The sequence below is a fragment of the Euprymna scolopes genome, chromosome 1 (assembly GCF_053919585.1).
Source record: "Euprymna scolopes isolate OS-2025 chromosome 1, ASM5391958v1, whole genome shotgun sequence".
NCBI classification, from domain to species: domain Eukaryota; kingdom Metazoa; phylum Mollusca; class Cephalopoda; order Sepiida; family Sepiolidae; genus Euprymna; species Euprymna scolopes.
Window position 1 is genome coordinate 56,205,284 of NC_136482.1, and position 20,781 is coordinate 56,226,064.

The 20,781-nt window shown below is 32.1% G+C and overlaps 1 protein-coding gene and 1 long non-coding RNA gene across 2 annotated transcripts; one reads left to right on the forward strand and one right to left on the reverse strand.

The window, feature by feature from the left end:
* Positions 1-8,443: 8,443 nt before the first annotated feature.
* LOC145280281 (uncharacterized) lies at positions 8,444-10,192 on the forward strand. Its single transcript, XM_080132056.1, has one exon. It carries the CDS (start codon positions 8,444-8,446, stop codon positions 10,190-10,192), a length of 1,749 nt encoding a protein of 582 aa, XP_079988182.1.
* A 4,028-nt stretch (positions 10,193-14,220) lies between these two features.
* On the reverse strand, positions 14,221-19,375 carry LOC145298920 (uncharacterized). Its single transcript, XR_013871236.1, has 3 exons — positions 19,095-19,375; positions 15,439-15,555; positions 14,221-14,310 (listed from the first exon to the last, which is right to left on the reverse strand). It is a non-coding gene; the product is annotated as an uncharacterized LOC145298920 (long non-coding RNA).
* Positions 19,376-20,781: the final 1,406 nt, after the last annotated feature.

Below are 20,781 nucleotides of genomic sequence, written 5' to 3' on the forward strand. Positions count from 1 at the left end.
AGAAGGATCCTACCATTTTCTCAGCGGCCCGGGCAACAGACTTTATATACGTGTTCCATTTCAGATCAGGAGTAAAGGTCAAACCCAGGAGCTTGTCAAAACATGAAGCCTCCCCAAGACGAGAGCCATCCATTTCAATTGATGCTAGATGAGGGACAGAGTGTTGATGATGTAAAGAGCTTGGTTTTAGATGTATTAAAAGTAACCAGCCACCTCTTCCCCCACTGAACGACGCGCTCAAGATCAGAGGAGAGGGAATCAGAGAGAGCTTTGTCATTTACGGCCTTTGATGTGTTGCCGTAGATGGTCGTGTCATCAGCATAGATGTCAACGAATGAATTATGTGTTTTGGGAGATCATTGATGTAGATCAGGAAGAGAGCTGGGGCCAGGATGGACCCCTGGAGGACTCCAGCATTAATACTGTGGGCCTCTGATTTCTGGCCATCAACCACTACTCTTATGAACTATCAGAGAGAAATGATTTAATCTGTGACGCAGTTGATAGAAACGTTGAATCTCTACGGTTCCAGATGAGCATTGTCTGAAGATAGCGGTTTCAATCCTACCCAAAGCCGGCCAGAGGCTTACTTGGCCAAAATGTGGTGAGACGACAACAACTACGGATGGCAGTGATTGCTGAGAATGCAATTAGGAGATTCGAAGTTCCTATCCATCGCGGTTACCACCTGATGAAGGCCAGAGGAATAGTTGGCCGAAACGTCGTGAAAGCAACAACTAATAAAGATGAGGATAATAGAATAATAAGTTTTAATTAACTTATTATTAAAAAAAGTTGTTTTAATTGTCATGAAATGCACATGGTGTTTAGACACGGCCAAAACACCAATAAAAACCAATATTAGTTTGTTTTAACTAATTAATTAAATTCTATTAAAATTCAGTATTTCTGAACAAAATATGATTTTAAAATTGAACGATAAGTTGTAAACTATTTTTTTCAAGTAACAAATTTTTTTGGTTATATTTTATTATTTGAATTTGTTGTTTTTGCTTTCACATAGATGTAACTGATTGATGAATCACCATTTTTTTTTTTAATGAAAAGATCAAGTTGTTTTGTTTTTGCAAATAAAAGTATTGAGAAAAATAAAGCAATATGCTTCTAAATCCCTTTCAGAGATCATATTTAATTATTAAATTTTTTTATTGTAAATTATTACAGATTCCGTGAACTGCATTACCTGAAGTTTTGTAAATCAGTCACAGTTACATAAAAGGAAATAGCGTTTCAGTCTCTCACTGCCATGCATGCGCACATGTAATCCTTCTTAAGAAATTAAAAAAACAATCTCTCCTCCTCACAAATTCCACTTATTTCAATCTCCAGGAATAGATGATTTTCTTTGTGAATTTTACATATTATAAATCCGAATGCCTACCTTTTTAGACAATACCAAAATTATTGTTATCTGATTTGGATTTTGAAAGTTTAAGCGAGACATACAAACACACATACATACATCCACACTAACAGGCAATTACCCTTTTATATTAGAAAAGAAGACAAGAAGGCCACAGAGGGAAATATTTGCTAATAGGATATACCTGCTGAAATTTCAATATGAAAATTTAAATTTTTATTTTAGAGAAAAATAGATTACAGTTTGAGACTACATGTTATGTTTCTGTTTAAGCAATCGTTAGTATCCATTTGCCTTAGGAGTTCTGCATCTCAGATTAATCTGTTGGCAGATTACAGTGTCTGCTGTAACTATGCAAGCCTATCCCAAATTGACAGAACAAATCTAAATAAATACATGCGAAAGTTTGTTTTTTATTTATCCCAACTATATCACCATTGAAACACCTCACTGTTGTTTTAAATCAGTTAAACATAATTATTTGAAATACTATGTGTGTGTGTGTGTGTGTGTGTGTGTGTGTGTGTGTGCTTGTATAACATAGAGCAAAGACCTAACCATATTTGTGTACTAATTTGCATAACTATTTTTTAAACAGTTTATAATAAATGTTTGGTATTGTTCGTTTTATTGTCCTATTTTTCTATATAAGATATGCCATGCAAGTTATACATTTAAAAAGAACATTTACAAATAGTTTTTTGCTTGTTCATTAATAATTGTTCACCTACTTTTAATTTAAATTCATAATTTTAATGTTAATTTTAATGAATAATTTTAATGAATGTTAATTAATTAATAATTGTTTACCTAATTTTATGAATGTGTTTTTTAATTAAAAAAAGAAATAGTTATTTAAATTCTCCATTACCGTTATACTATTATCTATGGCATGAGTTGAGTATCTTTATTTCAAAACAATAATATACAAAAAAAAGAAAATTGAGGTGTGTACATTCTGTGGTTTTCCTGTTTTGATTATTTAATTTGAATGGATTTTTTTTATTAATACATTTGAATCAAAAAGGAAATGCTTATTTAAATTCTTTAATTTTGTTTTTAAACAACTGTCATATTTTATAAACATGATTAATGAGAACAAAAAAGCCAAAAATAAATGTTTCCTCTTATATTATTTATGCAAATTTAATCTGGAGAGTAAAATTTTCCTTGATTGCATTCAATTTTAAAATTTATTATCTTTAAAAGTGCTTTTGTTGGATGTTCAAGAAATTAACAGACTACAAATGTGAAGGAATGTTGGCAACAACTGTAGGAAGGTCTCTTGAGCAATGTTACTAGCATTTGCAGGTCAGAAATACTCATGGAGGAAAGTAACTTGGTGGTGGAATGATGGGTTAACACTGCGATACAATGAAAGAGGAACTTTTATAAGGAAGAAAGGTAGTAATAGAGATGTGTACACGATTGAAAGATACCTTAAAAAAAATTGTGTATGACACCAAAAATGATGTTGCCTCAGGCAGTGACATTGACACCTAAAATAACTTCATCTACAAAGTGACAACACATCAAAGCAAATGCCAAACGAGAAACAGAGTGTTATAGCTATATAGGCATATGCACAAAATTATGATACCTGGATAACAAAGCCAAATATTGAGTTTGATAACAGCATTATGAAATGTTGCTTAATTTTGCATTTTCCTGGAAAAATTAAAGTAACCGGTGGAAGTCTCATCAGAAGGATGTTAAAATCAATGTGATACAATATAATCTGTGTCTATTGTGGATCTATAAAAGTGCAATAACTTGAAAAGTAAGTTAGTACTAAACCCCTACTTCAAGTATAGGAGATGTTCGAGACAGGTGCACCAGAAATGGCGAGACAGGTGCACCAGAAATGCTATCAAATGACAATATCCTGAACGTAGTCACGACTATTGTAATAGATGGTCTATTAACGCAATTTAGTCTACTGACGTCATGAACCATAGTCCTGTGAAATCTGGTCATGTGTCCCACGGCTTAACCGGAAGTATATATATATATATATATATATATATATATATATATATATATATATATATATATATATATTGGTTAAATTTTTAACATGGCTGCTAGATCCAAATTGCCAAGAAACTATGAAAAGGGACTGAAATTTACTGTTTTTTCATTTCTGAAGGACAAAGAAATTACATTCCATATGGATGAATGCGATAAAAAGAAAAAAATTCACACCATCTTCATACAGCAAAGTGAGGTTAGGAAATGTTTGAGATTAAAAAATTAAAATATAAAAAAAATGTGCGTTATTTCAACTGTTTATCTCTTTCTTATTAGTGCATTTTTTTTTTCAGAACATATTTAAAAAAAATGAAATTATGGATATAAAAAATGATTTTCCATGTTATTTATATTATGTGCTGAAATGATAAATTATTACTTTGAAACTTATTATTTAATATGGGGAGTTTGTTGAAAATATTTCACCTAACAATTTAATAAAAGTGATATCATAAAACTTGAATTTATTGATAAAATAATTCTAAAAATACTGATATTGTATATCATATCATATATCAGTAAAATCATGCAACTATTTTTCTGGCAACCTTGGCACTTTCAGGTCAAGAATAAAGGTCAGACTCAGAAGTGTTTTAAAAAAAAAGGTGACATCTTTTAGACGAGAAGCATGCCATCATTGATACTTTGAGGTTCAGACTTTTTCCCATCAACGACTACTTGGACTACTATCGGATAGAAAAGATTTGGTGGTTGAGAAGACATTTCCTGATATTTTATAACTGAAAATCTTGTAAAGTTGACATTTATGACCAAACCTCATCAAATCCCTTTGATATGTCAAGAGCTATAGCTCTTGGCATCTCACCCACGTCAATAGATTCACTGATCGAATTCCCTTATAAACAATTTTTGTCGCAAAGAGAATGGCAATATTAGTAAAAAGAAAAATATAAGAAGAAAACTTCAAACTTTTAATTAACTTCTACAACAGATTTTTGTAATGTTTTAATATTTAATGTTTGAAATATTAGTAACTTTGTTTATACTAACATTTTTGGTTTGAATTTAATTTTTATTAACTTATCGTTCGTTTTCCAGTTTTGATTTTAAAAAATATTGTTGTTTGCTTTGATTTAAGAAAATATTGTTGTCCGCTTTGATTTAAAAACATTTATTGTGTGCTTTGATTTGGTTCATTTTAATTAAAAAAAATATTTATTGTTCATTTTAATTTAAAAAATATTTATTGTTCGCTTTGATTTAAAAATATTTATTGTTCGTTTTAATTTAAAAAATATTTATTGTTCATTTGATTTTAAAAATATTTATTGTTCATTTTGATTTAAAACTATTTATTGTTCATTTTAATTTAAAAAAATATTTATTGTCCATTTTGGCTTAAAAATATTTATTGTTCATTTTAATTTAAAAATATTTATTGTTCATTTATATTTAAAAATATTTATTGTTCATTTTAATTTAAAAAAATATACAAGGTTCATTTTGATTTAAAAAATATTTATTGTTCATTTATATTTAAAAAATATTTATTGTTCATTTTAATTAAAAAAATATTTAATGTTCATTTTGATTTGAAAAATATTTATTGTTTATTTTCATTTAAAAATATTTATTGTTCATTTTAATTTAAAAATATTTATTGTTCATTTTAATTTTAAAAATATTTATTGTTCATTTTGATTTAAAAATATTTATTGTTCATTTTGATTTAAAAAATATTTATTGTTCATTTTAATTTAAAAAATATTTATTGTTCATTTATATTTAAAAAATATTTATTGTTCATTTATATTTAAAAATATTTATTGTTCATTTTAATTTAAAAATATTTATCGTTCGTTTGAATTTAAAAAAAATCTTTAAATTTTAATATTTATTTATTGTTTTAATTTATATTTCATGTTTTGTAACATTTGATTGTTTTCTGCTTCAAACATACATAATCTCACATGCATCATTTTTATTTATTTATATTGAATAAAATTCAGTTTCATTACAAATCAAATTGTGTCCCTTCCCTTTCTTTTTAAATATATTTTATAAGTAAATAAAGAACGTCATTTTCAGTTGATAGGCCATCTCTTACAATGTCGGTGGCGTAGTAGACTTTTTCTTCTTTCTAGATCCTATGTGATATTACAGTCAGTACATCAGCTGTAGATCTCGCCGGATGGAAAACATATTGTATGTTACCGTCAAAGAGAAAGAGAAAGAAAGAGAGAGAGAGAGAGAGAGAGAGAGAGAGAGAGAGAGAGAGAGAGAGAGAAAGAGAGAGAGAATGAATAGGGGCAAAAGAATAAGTGAGGAAGGAAGATTTATGTAGACCTTTGAAAAGCTACTACATGGCAATGCATATTCACATGCTACATGCATGCATATTCACCAAATGACAATGCGGCAGCCTTAGTATTTTACACCTGTTAATAGGACAGTCTCCTTGGGAGTAACTCCAAGGTTTGGATCCCTGGCTATCAGGTGGATAACGTCAACCTAAGAAAATGTTTCAACATCCTTAGTAGTGACATGACAACAAGGACAGAATGGAAAGATAAAGTCATCTCTAGCTACTACTCGCATAAAATTGCCGACAAAGTATACATGGCTTTATTCTCTTCACCTCTTTCAATATTTCCACAGCATACTGAGTATACAGCATTTTCATCCGTCTTTGTCAAAGACATCACTCAGTTGAAGATGAGGACTGAGAAACAAAATAGTTAAAGCAAGAGTATTTAAACTGCCAAAAAGCATCCACAATGCATTTCTACTCAACTTTATATAAGTAAAATAATAAAAATCGACAACTAATTATGTACTTAATATAAGTTCACATTTATTTTAAAGAAAAGTTTGGAGATAGGTAACCCTTTCACGTTTTCATGTGGCCTTAAGGAAAAATAGTTTTGAGAGCTAAATTTGCTTAGTTTAAGGACTCAGAGCAAAGAAGTTCGTCTTCGTACCTTTAATAAAAACAGTTTTTAACGGTTGGCGCCATTTTGAGTGACGTCATAGATTATGTGGTAGCTCTCTCTCTCTTTATCTCAAGTATTGATAAGTTAAGTGAGAATTAGTTGAAAATAAAATGGCTGCGACGCCAAAGGATGTTCTGTTGAAGAAGTTAAAAATTAATAAGAATAAAATACTTGTAGTACTAGAAGCGATAGAATCATCTCGTGAAGTGGGAGAGGACAAATATTCTTTATGTAAAAATCAGGTTGAAGAATACTTGTCGAGCGCGGCATTGTTGGAAGAACAGTTAGTCGATATTTATTTAAATGATAATGTCGAAGAAGACATTGTGGAAACTTTCTCCAAGGATTGTGCCTTGTTTAGATTACAAGCTCTAGAGAAATTGGCTGGATTGAGACCTGCCAAAGTTGAAGAATCGGAGACCTGTTTGAAGAAGAGTGATAAAGTCAAGGGTGTAAATATTACCCCTTCTATCGTCTCTCCTAAATTCAATGATAGGGACTTAGAGACAGATAAGCTAGCCTTTTTAAATTTTCACCGGGAGTTCCTGAACTGTGTATCCAGTTTGGATAGTGACTCGTTGAGATTGGTCGTGTTGAAAAACCATCTCATGGGTTACGCCTTTCAGATTGTTAAACACTTATCGGTATCGGACGAAAATTACGAGATTGCATTAGAGTTGCTTTCCAACGAGTTCCTAGATGAGAGTTGTGTTGTGGACTCAATTTTCTCGTCCTTGTTGAATACTGATCGTTTGTATAGTAATTTGGACGTGAAAAAATTCTTGACTAATGTGAAGACGCAGGCATACGAATTGAAGAATTCCTTCAGTATTGATTTTCTGGAATGCGGTACCCCGGGAAATCGATTGTTGGGTCATATCGTATTCGGTAAATTACCCGTTACCTTTAGAACAGAATTAGTGCACAAAGTGAACAATAATTACCCTTCTCTGGAGCAGATTTTGGATAACTGTACTGATATTATTAGAACTCTTGAGCTCTGTAAATATGATCCTGGGAGTCGTAGACCAGACTTCTCTGTAAAAAGGTCTAATAACAAGTTTAAACCTTCCTTACCAGATAAAAGACCCTCCACGTTGGAGAATTTCCACGTCAAGACATCTAAAGTCAAATATAGATGTTGTTTTTGTAAAAGTAATGATCACAAGGCTCATATGTGTAAATCCTATCCAACGTTTAAGGACAAGTTGAGAAGGTGTAACGAGTTAGTGATTTGTTCTAGATGCATCAGCCATCTCCATGGGGAAAAAGACTGTCCTTGCAATGGAAGGGAGTCTGAGCTGTGTTGGTCTTGCAATAGACCTGGGCACCGTAGCGTTATGTGTCCCATGGCGGTCAAGCCTACTGTTTCTTCTAACGCTTGTTGGATGACCAGTGGCTCGTCCTTATTACCTGTAGTTAACATTTCGGTTAATGTGGGTGGCAAGGATGTGTCCTTTAACTGTTTGGTAGATACCGGCAGTGAGAGATCTTACCTCTGCAAAGGACTTATAAGAAAGATTTCCATGTCCTCACCCATGAAAAGTCGCAGATTTCTTATAAAGACCTTTTTGGGTAATAAAGTAAGAGAAGATCTCCGTGTGAAATTTCAGGATGAATCAAGGCAAGTTTCATTCTTGTTGGATGAACACTTAGACCTGTCCTTTAAAATTGAAGGATTAGGCGGTGTGATATCTGACTTGAGAAAGGACTTGAGAAAGGACTTGAGAAAGGACGAGGTGAAATTGGCTGCTGATTTCTCGTGTATGAAAAACGACATGCTGCCAGTCCATGGTCTGATTGGTATTGATGTAATCAAGTTTTTGGGCCCCTTGCAGCTAACCCAATTTAAAGACGGATTTGCATTTAGTTCGTCTCAGGGAATGATTTTGTTTCGGACTTCAAATCCTGTTGTTCTGTGCGGGAGCAGGCTGGCTTGAATTACAATCGAGTCGTAGGGAAATTTTCGTCGTGTAATGTTACTCATGTATACTTTGTTTTGGAGCCTAAATCGAATCATTTGGATCCTTGGAGTTGTTTTGATGAAGCGGCAGTGGATAGGTCCATAGAGAATATGTTCAATCTCGAAACATTGGGTGTTACAGATGAGGTATGCAGTAGCTACGATAAAATAAAAATAGCAGATTTTCGTTCGTCTATTGAATATCGTGACGGAAGCTACTATGTAAGTTTACCTTGGAACCTAGATAAGTTGAACGAAGTTCCGTCTAGTTATAATGTGGCATTAGCTGTCTTAGACAAAGTAGTAAATAAATTGTCTGACAAATATCTGTACTCTGATTATTGCAAAGTATTTCTTGATCAGGAGAACGAAGGCATAATTGAGAGAATTCATGTGCCTCCTTCAGAATTTGCCAAGTATACCTGGATACCCCATCGTCCTGTCTACAAAACTGAATCACAGTGCACAACAAAAATAAGGCCTGTGTTCAATTGTTCGTTGAGAACGGGTGGTAAGCCGTCCCTCAATGATTGTGCCTATACGGGTGTGAACCTGTACACTGATATGCTGGAGCTTTTGTTCAAATTCCGAACCGATACGTTGGTTCTATTAGCGGACATTAGAAAAGCGTTTTTGATGGTCAAATTGAAGAGCGAATTTGACAAGAATCGTTTCTGCTTCTTTTTGAAGTTAGAGGACGAGCTGGTCTGTTTCAGGTACAGCACTTTGATCTTTGGATTTGTGTCCAGCCCGTTCATTTTGTGTTATATAGTGAAGTATCATGTAGAAAAACATGCCGCAGGACCCTGCCGTGACATGCTGTTGAATAACTTCTATGTCGATAATCTGGTTAAAACACACCAGTCGCAGTCTGAATTGCTGAAGTTATATGTGGAAGCAGTAACTACCATGGAAAAGGGTGGCTTCGAATTGAAAACTTGTAGCAGTAACAGCGAAATAGTTTCGCAACGTATACAGTTGGACAACAATGGCTCCTCTCACGGAATGGTGTGTGAGAAAGTCTTGGGCTATACGTATGATCCGATGTTGGATGAAATGAAATTAAGTAGCGGAGGTGTTGAGAGAGTAGTCTCAACTAAAAGAGACATGTTGTCTGTGAATTCTTCGATCTTTGACCCATTGGGTCTTGTGTTGCCTATTACTATAAAGGGAAAAATCATGTTGAGCCAAGTATGGAAGTTAGGTATAGGCTGGGACCAAGCAATTCCTAATGATATATTATCTCTTTGGAATAGTTTTCAAAAGAGTCTTAAGGACATTCAAAACATTGGTTTTAATAGATGTTCGGTTCAAACTGATTTGCCGGTAATCTTGATCATGTTCTGTGATGCTTCGAACCGTGCTTACGGAATTGTCGAATATATGTACCAACGAGGAAGGGCTAACTTATTTTTTGCAAAAGCTAAAGTGGCTCCCTCTGTCAAGAGAAGCCTTCCTACGTTGGAATTGTTGGCTGTATTTTTGGGCATTAAACATGTAATTATTTTGGTTAAGATGTTCCCGAATTTGTTCAAGGAAATCATAGTGGCTGTCGACGCACAAGTAGTGTTGTCGTGGTTATTGTCGGAAACCATCAACACCAAGTGTCAGTTTACGAGAAACCGATTGAAAGATATCAAGTCTATAGTTAACGAACTGACAGATAAGGGTTTGGAAGTTATTACTCCCAACGCGTTCCTACATTCATATCCTGGAAGTGCTGTGTTTCTGAATTTTGATGAAGAGATGTCTTCTATTGAACCTCCTAGTAGGTCAGATTTAATCGATAGTTTAAAATATCGAGAATCCATTTTGAATAAGTTCAGGTCTATGTGGTATGAACAGTACTTGATGAGTTAGAGAGAGTTATTTAGTGATTTGTACCAGTCTAGTTTTGATAACAAGATAAAGGTGAATGATGTAGTGTTGATAAAAGGTTTTAAGTCTAGACCTCACTGGAGTTTGGGCAGGGTGATGAAACTGACCCAAGGTTCCGACGGATTGGTGAGATCTGCCTTGATTAAAAGAGGTGATACGTTGCAAGAGCATTCAATAAAACATTTATTCCCGTTGGAACTTTCTATAACTCATTCTTTCCAAGCCCCTGCTGCAGATCAAGGTGATGATTTGCCTGAAGGTGAAAATGTTGTGGAATCAGTTCGTGAGGATCAGTCTAGACCTGTTAGACATCAGAGATCAGTTAAAGAGAGAAATCCTGATTATCTCTGGTATTAGTTGGAATATGTCCACCTTTTTTCTTTTCTCTTTTTCTTTTTTTGTTCGGGAGAGTGTCAGAAATTTAATTTCTTCCTTCTTTTCGTCGTTATCTTTTATCTTTCCTCCCTTCTTTCCTTCTTTAACTTTACGTCTTTTTAACGAGCTGCTGCTGCTGAAAGAATCACGCCACAATTGAGATACTTTTCCCGCAAAAATTCAACAAGCGAAAGTCAGTTTTGGACAGAGATTCCACGAGGGTAACACGCAAGTTACGAACTCTGGTCCTACTCAGACATTCAAGTCTTAAAAATAGTAAAGTTATTTCATTGTTCATAGGAATGAATAATGAGTTTCAGAAAGAGTCAAATCAAGTTGGTTGACTCGAAAAGAAAAGAAAGAATCAATTCTAAGAAGAATTGATCTATAAACTTGACGCACGAGATGCGATTAAATGTCGGCGTGTGGAAACCGAAATGTCTAACCAGTGAGAATTTCATCTGACAAGAAGGACGAACGGAGGTTTTACCAAACAACGTTGAGTTTTCAAATTCAAGGATTATTTTCAAAAGAACTTTAAAGGATTCTGTCACTGAAGTGAGGACAGATCGATTTGGAGTGGCGTGAAGAAAATATATATGTAAAAAAAAGGACTCACACACATATATATAAAGATAAAAAAAGAAAGGTTAAAAAAAAACGAAATCATTGTTTTACGCAGTAAGTTCTCTTATTCTAATTTTCTTTTATTTCTGTACTCTCTCTCTAGTGTTAATTAAGCCTTTAGTGCTTGCCATAAGGACATTTTTTGGCAGTCGAATTGGTGAACATATAAACTGTATTTTCTCAATAATTGAACTTTGCAGCTTTGCTGCCTTCTTTCCCCAACCCTTATGCTTTCTTTTTCCCTCAATAAAATGTCAATATTTTTTTATTCTTAAAAGTATTTCCTTGTCTTTATTTTTTCATGTCCTGATTTTTCTAGGCTTATTAACATGAACCACGTGGGATAACCTTCACGGGACTCAGTGAATAAATTTCCCGCAAATCATAATAATAAATTTTTAAATCTTACTCATTTCCCTACCTCAGAAAATAAAATCGTGACACAAACATCGATTTGGGCAATATACTGTTAAGAGTTATTTCCCTTGCACTGCAGTTTTAAACTGGTTTCTAATATTTCAATGACATAAGGAACTTTTCGTTTTCGTACAATCAGTGTTGCCTATTTAGCAATTTTTCCAGTAGATCTGGAGATTTTGTTTACAATTTAACGGAAAAAATTTTGATCTAGCGGCTAGCGTTTTTTTTTCCCTAGAAAATCTGGAGATATTTGATACCCACACATCAGCAATTTAATATATATATATATATATATATATATATATATATATATATATATATATATATATATATATATATATATATATATATATATATATATAATGCGCTTGAAAATATTTTAAAACATAAACTACACTCATACAGGTAGCTGGACATTTGGATTTTATTGATTTTGGTAACAATGTTTTGTTGATTATTATTATTATTTTTTTTTTTACCATTTCTACAGTTTAAGAATAATTAACTTAACCATTCTTTAAACTCCCTATGAAATCGATTTTTCCAATTACTTTTTAATGGGAATGAGCCGTTCCACCCTCTATAGTTTAAAATAAGCACCCCATTAATTTAAAAGTCTTGGTAAACGTTTAGAAAAGTTAACAGTAAAAAATTGTAACCCCCCAAACCAATAAATAAATAAATAAATAAAACAAAAAACTTGTATCAAACGCATTAAAATTTGATTATCTAACGACCCGTATACTTTTAACGTGGAAAAATTAATACGAATTTTTTTTCCTAATTTCGAAATATGTTGTTCAAATTGGTTTTTACATATGAATAAAAAGCAAAACAAATGACAACTTATCGCAAAACGGGTGTGGAGGCTTAATTCCTGAAAATTTGTATATCAGAAATTTAGTTAGTAGCAGAAATTAGTATGTACGGATAACTATGCCCAACGTTGAAAGTTTAAAATTACAGTCCAAGGGAAATAACTCTTAACAGTATAAAGCAACACCGACCGATTTTGTGCTATTGTTTTATTTTCTGATGCAGCGAGATAAGTCAGATTTAAGAATTTTTTTATAATAATAATAATAATAATAATAATAATAATAATAATAATAATAATAATAATAATAATACTTTGAGCCATTAAAAACGGGCAAAAGTTATAGTCCGTTAACTTAGAATGCGTGTTTTATCCCAACTTGATGGTTGAATATGGTATAATTTGTGCTCACTTTTGCAATAAACACTAATTAGTATTAATCCCTAACTCTGCATCAAATAGATACCATAATACTTAATTCACTGCACCTTATAATAAAATTTCAGCCAGATTGGCTGTGTAGTTTCTGAGAAAAACATGAATCGGCAAACAGACAAGGAAAACATTAGTTAACGCTGACAATTAAATGTAATACTGAACGTTGAAAAAATTAGTGAAAATATATAAAAACAAAAATGTTGACTGTTTGAGAAAACAAGTATGTAGGTACAACACAGTCATTCGTTAAAGAGCAGAATAGTTAACACTCGAGGAATTGTAAATAATAACAAAACTGAAGAAATACCTTATACGAAACGGTATAAAAGATACATAATTGAATTTTACTGTGTTTGGACTAAACACAGTAAAATTCAATTATGTATCTTTTATACATGCTGCAACTGTGTTTAATTACTTTTTGTTTAATTTCTTTTAACTCTCTTTATAGCAAACAACTGATTGATTTGAACTTAATCATGGGGGATTTCATTCTTAAAATTAAAAAAAAAAAAAAAAATACTATGATGACCACTAATTTAAACTTAGGGTTAATGGCAGAAAAGGTCATTTGCTTACAAATTTTCAGGAAATAAGGCTTCACAACCATTAAGCAATAAGTTGTCATTCTATTTAATTTTTATTAAGTACGACGGTAAAACCACTTTAAACAACATTTTAAAATAAAAATAAAAACAAAACTTAGTGGTATCACATTAAAAGTATACAGATAATTCAATTCTGTTGCTTTTGAAATAAGTGTTTTTCTTTTTTTTTAAAACAATTTTCGACTGTTAACTCTTCTAAACGATTACCAAGTGAATAATCACTTTAAAATTTATCGGAGTGCTTAGATCATATCTTAAACTATAGAGGTAGGAACCCCACCAACACCATCACCATAAAAATGTACTTGTAAAAAACAATTTTTATAGCGAGTTTTAAGAATGGTTAACTGAAAAAAAAAAAAAAAAAATGGCGAAAAACAAAACAAACAAACCATATAGTCAACAAATAATTATTACCAAAGGCAATAAATGATACTTTTCTAGCTAATTGAAAGAGTATAGTTTATGTTTTAAAGTATTTTTAAGCGTATTTCTTTCTTTTTTTCTTTTTTTAAAAATCTTAACTTGCAGGTGTGTGGGTGTCAAATATCCAGATTTTCTAGAAAAAACCCGCAAAATCAAAATTTTACCGGCTAAATTGCAAACGAAATCTTCAGATCTAGCGGAATAATAGCTAAATTAGCTACACTGATTGTAAACGTATAATCGCTTAGAACAAAAACGAAAAGGTCTTTATGTCATTAAAAAATAAGAAAAAGTAGAAACTTACAGTCCAAGGGAAATAACTCTTCACAATCCTGTATAATCCAAGGGAGTAGCAACACCAACCGATGCTTGTGCCATTGTTTTATTTTCTGAGGGAGGGAAATGATTCGAAATGAGTTTATTATTTCAGCCAGATTGGCCTTGTAGTTTCTGAGAAAAATTTAAATGGACAAACAAACAAACAGAAATATAATACAAATTATTTTTATATTTTCTCTTTAAAAATATTCTGTATCTACTACCAAAAAATACTTTCTACATTTCTTTTTTTAGGTTTAATATGATTCTTAAATTTTCTTGACATTTTTAAGTTCATAAGTACCTTGTATCTTTCAATGCATGTTTAAAACGAATTGTATATTGTGGGGGATTTATATGACCGTGTGTATACGGAACCAGAAAGAATATGTTGTGTTGTCGGGGATTCCGTATGACATGTATCTACCTCGTGTAATGTTTAGTGGTATAAAAATTATGACAACAGATACATTTTAACAACAGACATGTAACAATTCTCTGGTATAAAAATTATGACAACAGATACATTTTAACAACAGACATGTAACAATTCTCTGGTATAAAAATTATGACAACAGATACATTTTAACAACAGACATGTAACAGTTCTCTGGTATAAAAATTATGACAACAGATACATTTTAACAACAGACATGTAACAATTCTCTGGTATAAAAATTATGACAACAGATACATTTTAACAACAGACATGTAACAGATCTCTGGTATAAAAATTATGACAACAGATACATTTTAACAACAGACATGTAACAATTCTCTGGTATAAAAATTATGACAACAGATACATTTTAACAACAGACATGTAACAGTTCTCTGGTATAAAAATTATGACAACAGATACATTTTAACAACAGACATGTAACAGTTCTCTGGAGTTGTAACATGAGGTCCCTAATAAAAGTATTATATTATCAATTCTGTTGGAAACTATTAAAATGGTCGATTGTTATGATGAAATTATAATAGTCGATCATTTTAATAGTTTCCGGTGTTTTCCAGTAGACTAACAACATAACAGAATTGATAATATAATACTTTCATTATTGGCATTTAATTTGTTAAAAAAAATAAAGCTAATAAACAAAGCAGTATCACGGCATGAGAAATTTTCAATTTGACTTTACTAGTCATCATTTTTTAAAAAGTTGTTTAATTATTTTATACAGAACGAATATTACATATTTGTTTTGGCGTCTCCATGCCATTCGGTCCCCTCTTGCAATGTAAATTATACGTTCGGTGGTGTGTTAAACCAGAGCTCTACACAAGGATGCATAAAGAATCTGGGAACACAACTGAAAAAAAAAAAAAAAAAGGGGTCAAGAATTTAGTAAACTTTGAGAAGAGAAAAAAAATCTACGCACACAAACAAAATAAGGGTTCAAAAGAAATATATGTATTGAATAAAAAAAAAAAAAAAACGAAAAAAGAACAGTATTTACATGTTAAACTTTAAGGTAAGAAAAGAAAAAAAAATGAAAACACATAGTTTGCATGTTTTCATTTTTATGTGTCACATACGCATACATAAAACAATACTTTATATGTAAACTGTATAGAAGAAAATAGCATACAAACGCACTTGATGAGAAAATGTATTTCAGCAATTAAGAAAACGGGTGATATGTTGTAATTGGCCATGAAAAATAGGTTTGTGAAAAAATTGTTGATTGTGTCAATTTTATGTTGAGAAAAAAAACATGTCTGCGTCGATTTAAGTAGGAAATAAGAAGCATGAGAAAAAGAAAGAAAAGATCTACTATTAACACACAGACAATATGAAAAAAAGTAAGAATAAAAGAAAAACACAGCCACAACAATTGAAATTTTTGCCAAATTGTTTTAATATTTGTTTTGGTAACCAATCAAATTAGTTCTGCTGCCAAAAACAAAACTTGAATCCTCTTTTTGCTTAACTTAAACAAAAAATGTTCTGAATTTTTTATGAAATCGTATTTTCCTTGTTGAAGTTTTCAGCTTTCATGTTTTTGAGTAAAAGAAATTAAAATGGAAATTCTTGGCTTTATTGAGAACAAAAACAAACAAAAAAAAAAGAAGAGAAACAAGGGATGTATCTTGCTAACAGAACAGAGATTGGTCTCGGTTTTGGAATTGAGTTTTGTGAAATTTTGTTTTGTGTTTTGACTTTTCATTAATGGACTTCGAACTAAAATACTCCTTGAGTAAATGTATTTGAAAATTGTGAATGTGATTTTCTGATGTATTAATGTTTGTATTTGCTTTGGAAAGCTGCACACTCTTTCCTAAATAAATTTTTTAAAATGTTATCCTAGTAAAATAAAACAGATAATGAGTAAAGATTAAGAATTTAAATGAAAAAAAAAAAAAAAATTGAAGATTGAATAGAAATTTTCTGAACGTATGGTCAGCAAATAAGATTAGAATTTTAGAGATGTGTAGACAATACTGAATTTATTTAGGTGGTTATTAATTTTATTATTTTTGAGGAGTGATTTGTGAAAAAAATTTATTTTTCGTTTTTTATTTTCTTTGATCTCGAGTAGGAACAGCGTGAAGCAAAAATTGGGTGCTTCATGAAGGGAAATTTGGAGTTTTCTGTGAGTTATGGGCCTAAGGGACGATTGCAATTCCCAACTCTGAAAAAATTTTTTTTCCAGCATAGCATAAGAAGGCGGACCTTCCCGTCCACCATGAGCAAGGCTAGTTGCGACAATCAACTTTAGGCTACACAAATGAATACTTTCCTAACATGGCATAAGGAGTGGAAGGATATAATGGTGAACGGATATATTATATTGCGAATCACTCGAGGGAGAAGTGAAAAAGAGGTGAATGAAGTAAAAAGGCTTTCCAAATGTAACATATAAAATGTGGAATATGGTCCCAAGTGAAAATATAGAGAACAAGGTATCTAATTAGATGAGAGATTTGGATAGACAATAGAGTGTATCTTGTGAGCTTACCAGTAGATATTGTAAACTGAGGTTTTCTCTTTGGTCCCCAAACATAGGGCATAAATTGATAGGGAAGTTAGAGTAGAATCAATATAGAAAATGCAAGGGCCTAGTTTTTAGTAGTACCCATGAGCAAGAAAGAATTAGAGGAATCAAAGGATGTAAAGTTATCGAGGTTTGATGAGAGGCGAAAGGTGCCTCTGTTTGACTATGACAGAAGGGTGGCTAGAAATGAACAGCCGACATCGATCATAGGAAGAGTAACCTACATCCAAAAGGAAAATGTCATTGGACTAGACAGGAGATTCTGTCTAGATGAAATAAGGCAATTGTCATTAGGTAAAGACTAACTATGGAAAAATTAATATGAAAGATTTCGACCTTTTTCTTAGCTGTAGGGTGTGGAAAATCTAAGGATCATGGCCTACAGGAAATAGAAATAAAATGTATGTCATACATTTTTGACAAAATAAAAGGGAAGGAGTGTTAATCTACCGGGAAACACCAGAAACTATTAAAATGGTCATTTATTATGATGAAATTATAATAGTCGATTATTATTATCATTGTAATATTTGTAAAACTAGAATGTTATCTTAGCAAAATAAAGATTTATAGAGATAATCGTTTCTGTTAAGATGTTTAATAAATTAAGGAATGTAGAATAAAAACAATTTAAAATAGATTGATCTATGGAGTCTGACGACTCTTTACGTAGAAGTCATTTTAAAGTGACGTGGACTTGAGTTAGAGTTTGGGAAAAAGATATGATGATTTGATGAGTCAGAAATTTGTATTGAGAAAGGGCAGACACAGAAGGATCTGGAGTGAGAGAGTAGATTGAGCCGGAGGATGATAGCTCCCAGTAAAGAGGATCATGATGTGTTAGTCTAGGATCAACGTCAGCTTTCCAATGGGGAAATATCAGAAATAAAAGTTGCAAAAAAGACAATCATTGATTGGTTGATTCGTTGGGATTGAACCTTGGTTGCAGCTGTTCTGACGATCTGTCAAACAAAGGAATGAACAGGTATGTTTCTCCAATTGGCTTGATGTTACAACCCCACAGAACTGTTGTCCCTTTTGTTAAAATATATCTGTTGTCATAATTTTTATACCATTAAACATTACATGAGTTAGACACATGTGCATAATAAATGCACCCGTCCATGTTATACGGAACCCTCGACAATGCAATACATTCTTTATAATGCCGTATATATACACAGTCATATAGATCCCCTACAATATAACAATTCGTTTCAAATATGCATTTAAAGATATAAGGTCTTTATGAACTTAGAAATATCAAGAAAATTTAAGAAGCATATTTAACCTAAAAAAATGGCACAAAGTATTTTACTGTGATAGAAACAATATTTTTAAAACACTAACAAAAAAAATATAATCTATATAAATTTCTGTTTGTCTGTCTGTCCGTCCATTCCAACTTTTCTCAGAAATATTGAAGCCAATCTGGCTGAAATTTTATGTGGACCTTTGTTATAATAAGATGCAGTGAACTAAGTATCATGGTATCTATTTGATGCAGAATTAAGGATTAATAATGATTTAGTGTTTATTGCAAAAATAAGCACACATTAAACCATATTCAACCATCAATTTGACATAAAGCAGTGAAAGCACTCGTTCTAAGTCAACGGACTATAACTTTTGCCCGTTTTTAACGAGTAAAAGTATTATTATTATTATTATTATTATTATTATTATTATTATTATTATTATAATAATAACAATAATAATAATAATATTATTATTATTATTATTATTATTATTATTATTATTATTATTATTATTATTACCTCTACTACTACTACTACTACTACTACTACAGCAACAACAACAACAACAATCTAAAATCTGACTTCTTTCCCTACCTCAGAAAATACAACAACGGCACAAACATCGATTGGTGTTTACACTCCTTTGGACAATGTACAATACGTTTAAGAGTTATTTCCCTTGGACCGTAACTTTACACCCTTTCTTATTTTGCAATGACATAAGGACTTGTTTTTCGTTGTTCTAAGCGATTAGTGCTGCCAATTTAGCTGTTTCGTTTTACATTTAACGAGTAAATTTTGATCTTTCCTAGAAAATCTGGAGATATCACCTAATTTGAATATTCTAACCTTAATGATTTGGTAAAATTTTACTTTAAGTCTCGTCTCACGTTCTTAAAGAAATAAATATTTTTTTTTTAGATTTCAGTGTGCTGAAAAAGAATATGAAAACCGTTTCCGTCGGAAATTTACCGTTTGCATGGTATGAACCCCGGAATGTTGGAAGTACGCGCGGATGTGATGTTGGGGCGCGCGCCAACATCACATCCCACCCCCCTGCTCGCTCGCGCCCCCAATGTACACAGTAAAATCTTCGGAAAATGTTAAATGGTGTTCTAATTGGTAAATGTCGGTGCGTTACTGCGTTACTTTTTGAAAATTTGAAAATTCTATGTTCCAGGTAAAAAAAAAAAAAAAAAAAAAAAAAACGATAAATTACCCCCCCCCCCGCCCCTTACTCCAACTTGGAGTGCTTTCCTTTTCTTGTTTTATTTCTTTTTCAGCTAATTTTAAATTTTCCACCCAAAAAGTGCTATAATATATTTTTGAAAATGAGAAAATTCTATGTCCTGGACCCCCCCCCCCCCAACGTAGTTTGCTTGGTGAAGCCGTCGTTTATGCTACAGCGTGCATGCGCGTAGCATAAACGGAAGCCGCAAAATGGTGAAAAGTAGTTCGTGGGTTCAGGGGTAAATACCATGCAAACGGTAAATTTGCCCCAAGTTTGACTATCAGATTTGTTGTCAGCGACCTCAATTACCTTTAAAAAAACAAATTAGAGTGGTCGGTGTTATTCGTTGTCAGCGACCTCAATTACCTATAAAAAAAAGAAAAAAACAAATTAAAGTGGTCGGTGTTCTGTAGTAGCGTATCTGGATATTTACCAAGAATTGTTTTGAAAAAAAAAAAAAAAATCTTTCCGAGATTATTAATGCTATTCCAACTTAACCCCTCCCCCCCTCCAAAAAAAAAACTGATTTGTCCGCCACAAAAAAAGGGTCTTTCCGACATCCCCCTCCCCCGCAAAGTTGTTTTATTTTTCTTGTTTTTCATCTACTTTGAAATTTTCCGCCAAACATTACTATTGCTCTGTGAAAAGGCCGTCAGGTACGCGAGTGCGCGCGTGATTCCGCCATTGAAAAAGCTCGCTTATGTTTCCGCGCACTTGCGTGTACTTCCAATATTCCGGGGTTCATACCATGCAAACGGTAAATTTCCGACGGAAACGGTTTTCATATTCTTTTTCAGCACACTGGAATCTACAAAAAAAAACATTTTCTTCTATACGAACGTGAGACGGGCCTTAAAGTAAAATAATACCAATGATTTTACAAGAACTCTTACCGATCGGACTTTGCTTGTTCATGTTGTTATTTTGTTGAAAAATAAATGCAGCACATTTTAAACGAGAAGGAGATGTCATTGTGTTTTATTTCTTTTTTATTATTATTTTGTTTGGGGCAGAGGAATTTAATTTCTCTTAAATTTCTTTTCCTCTACA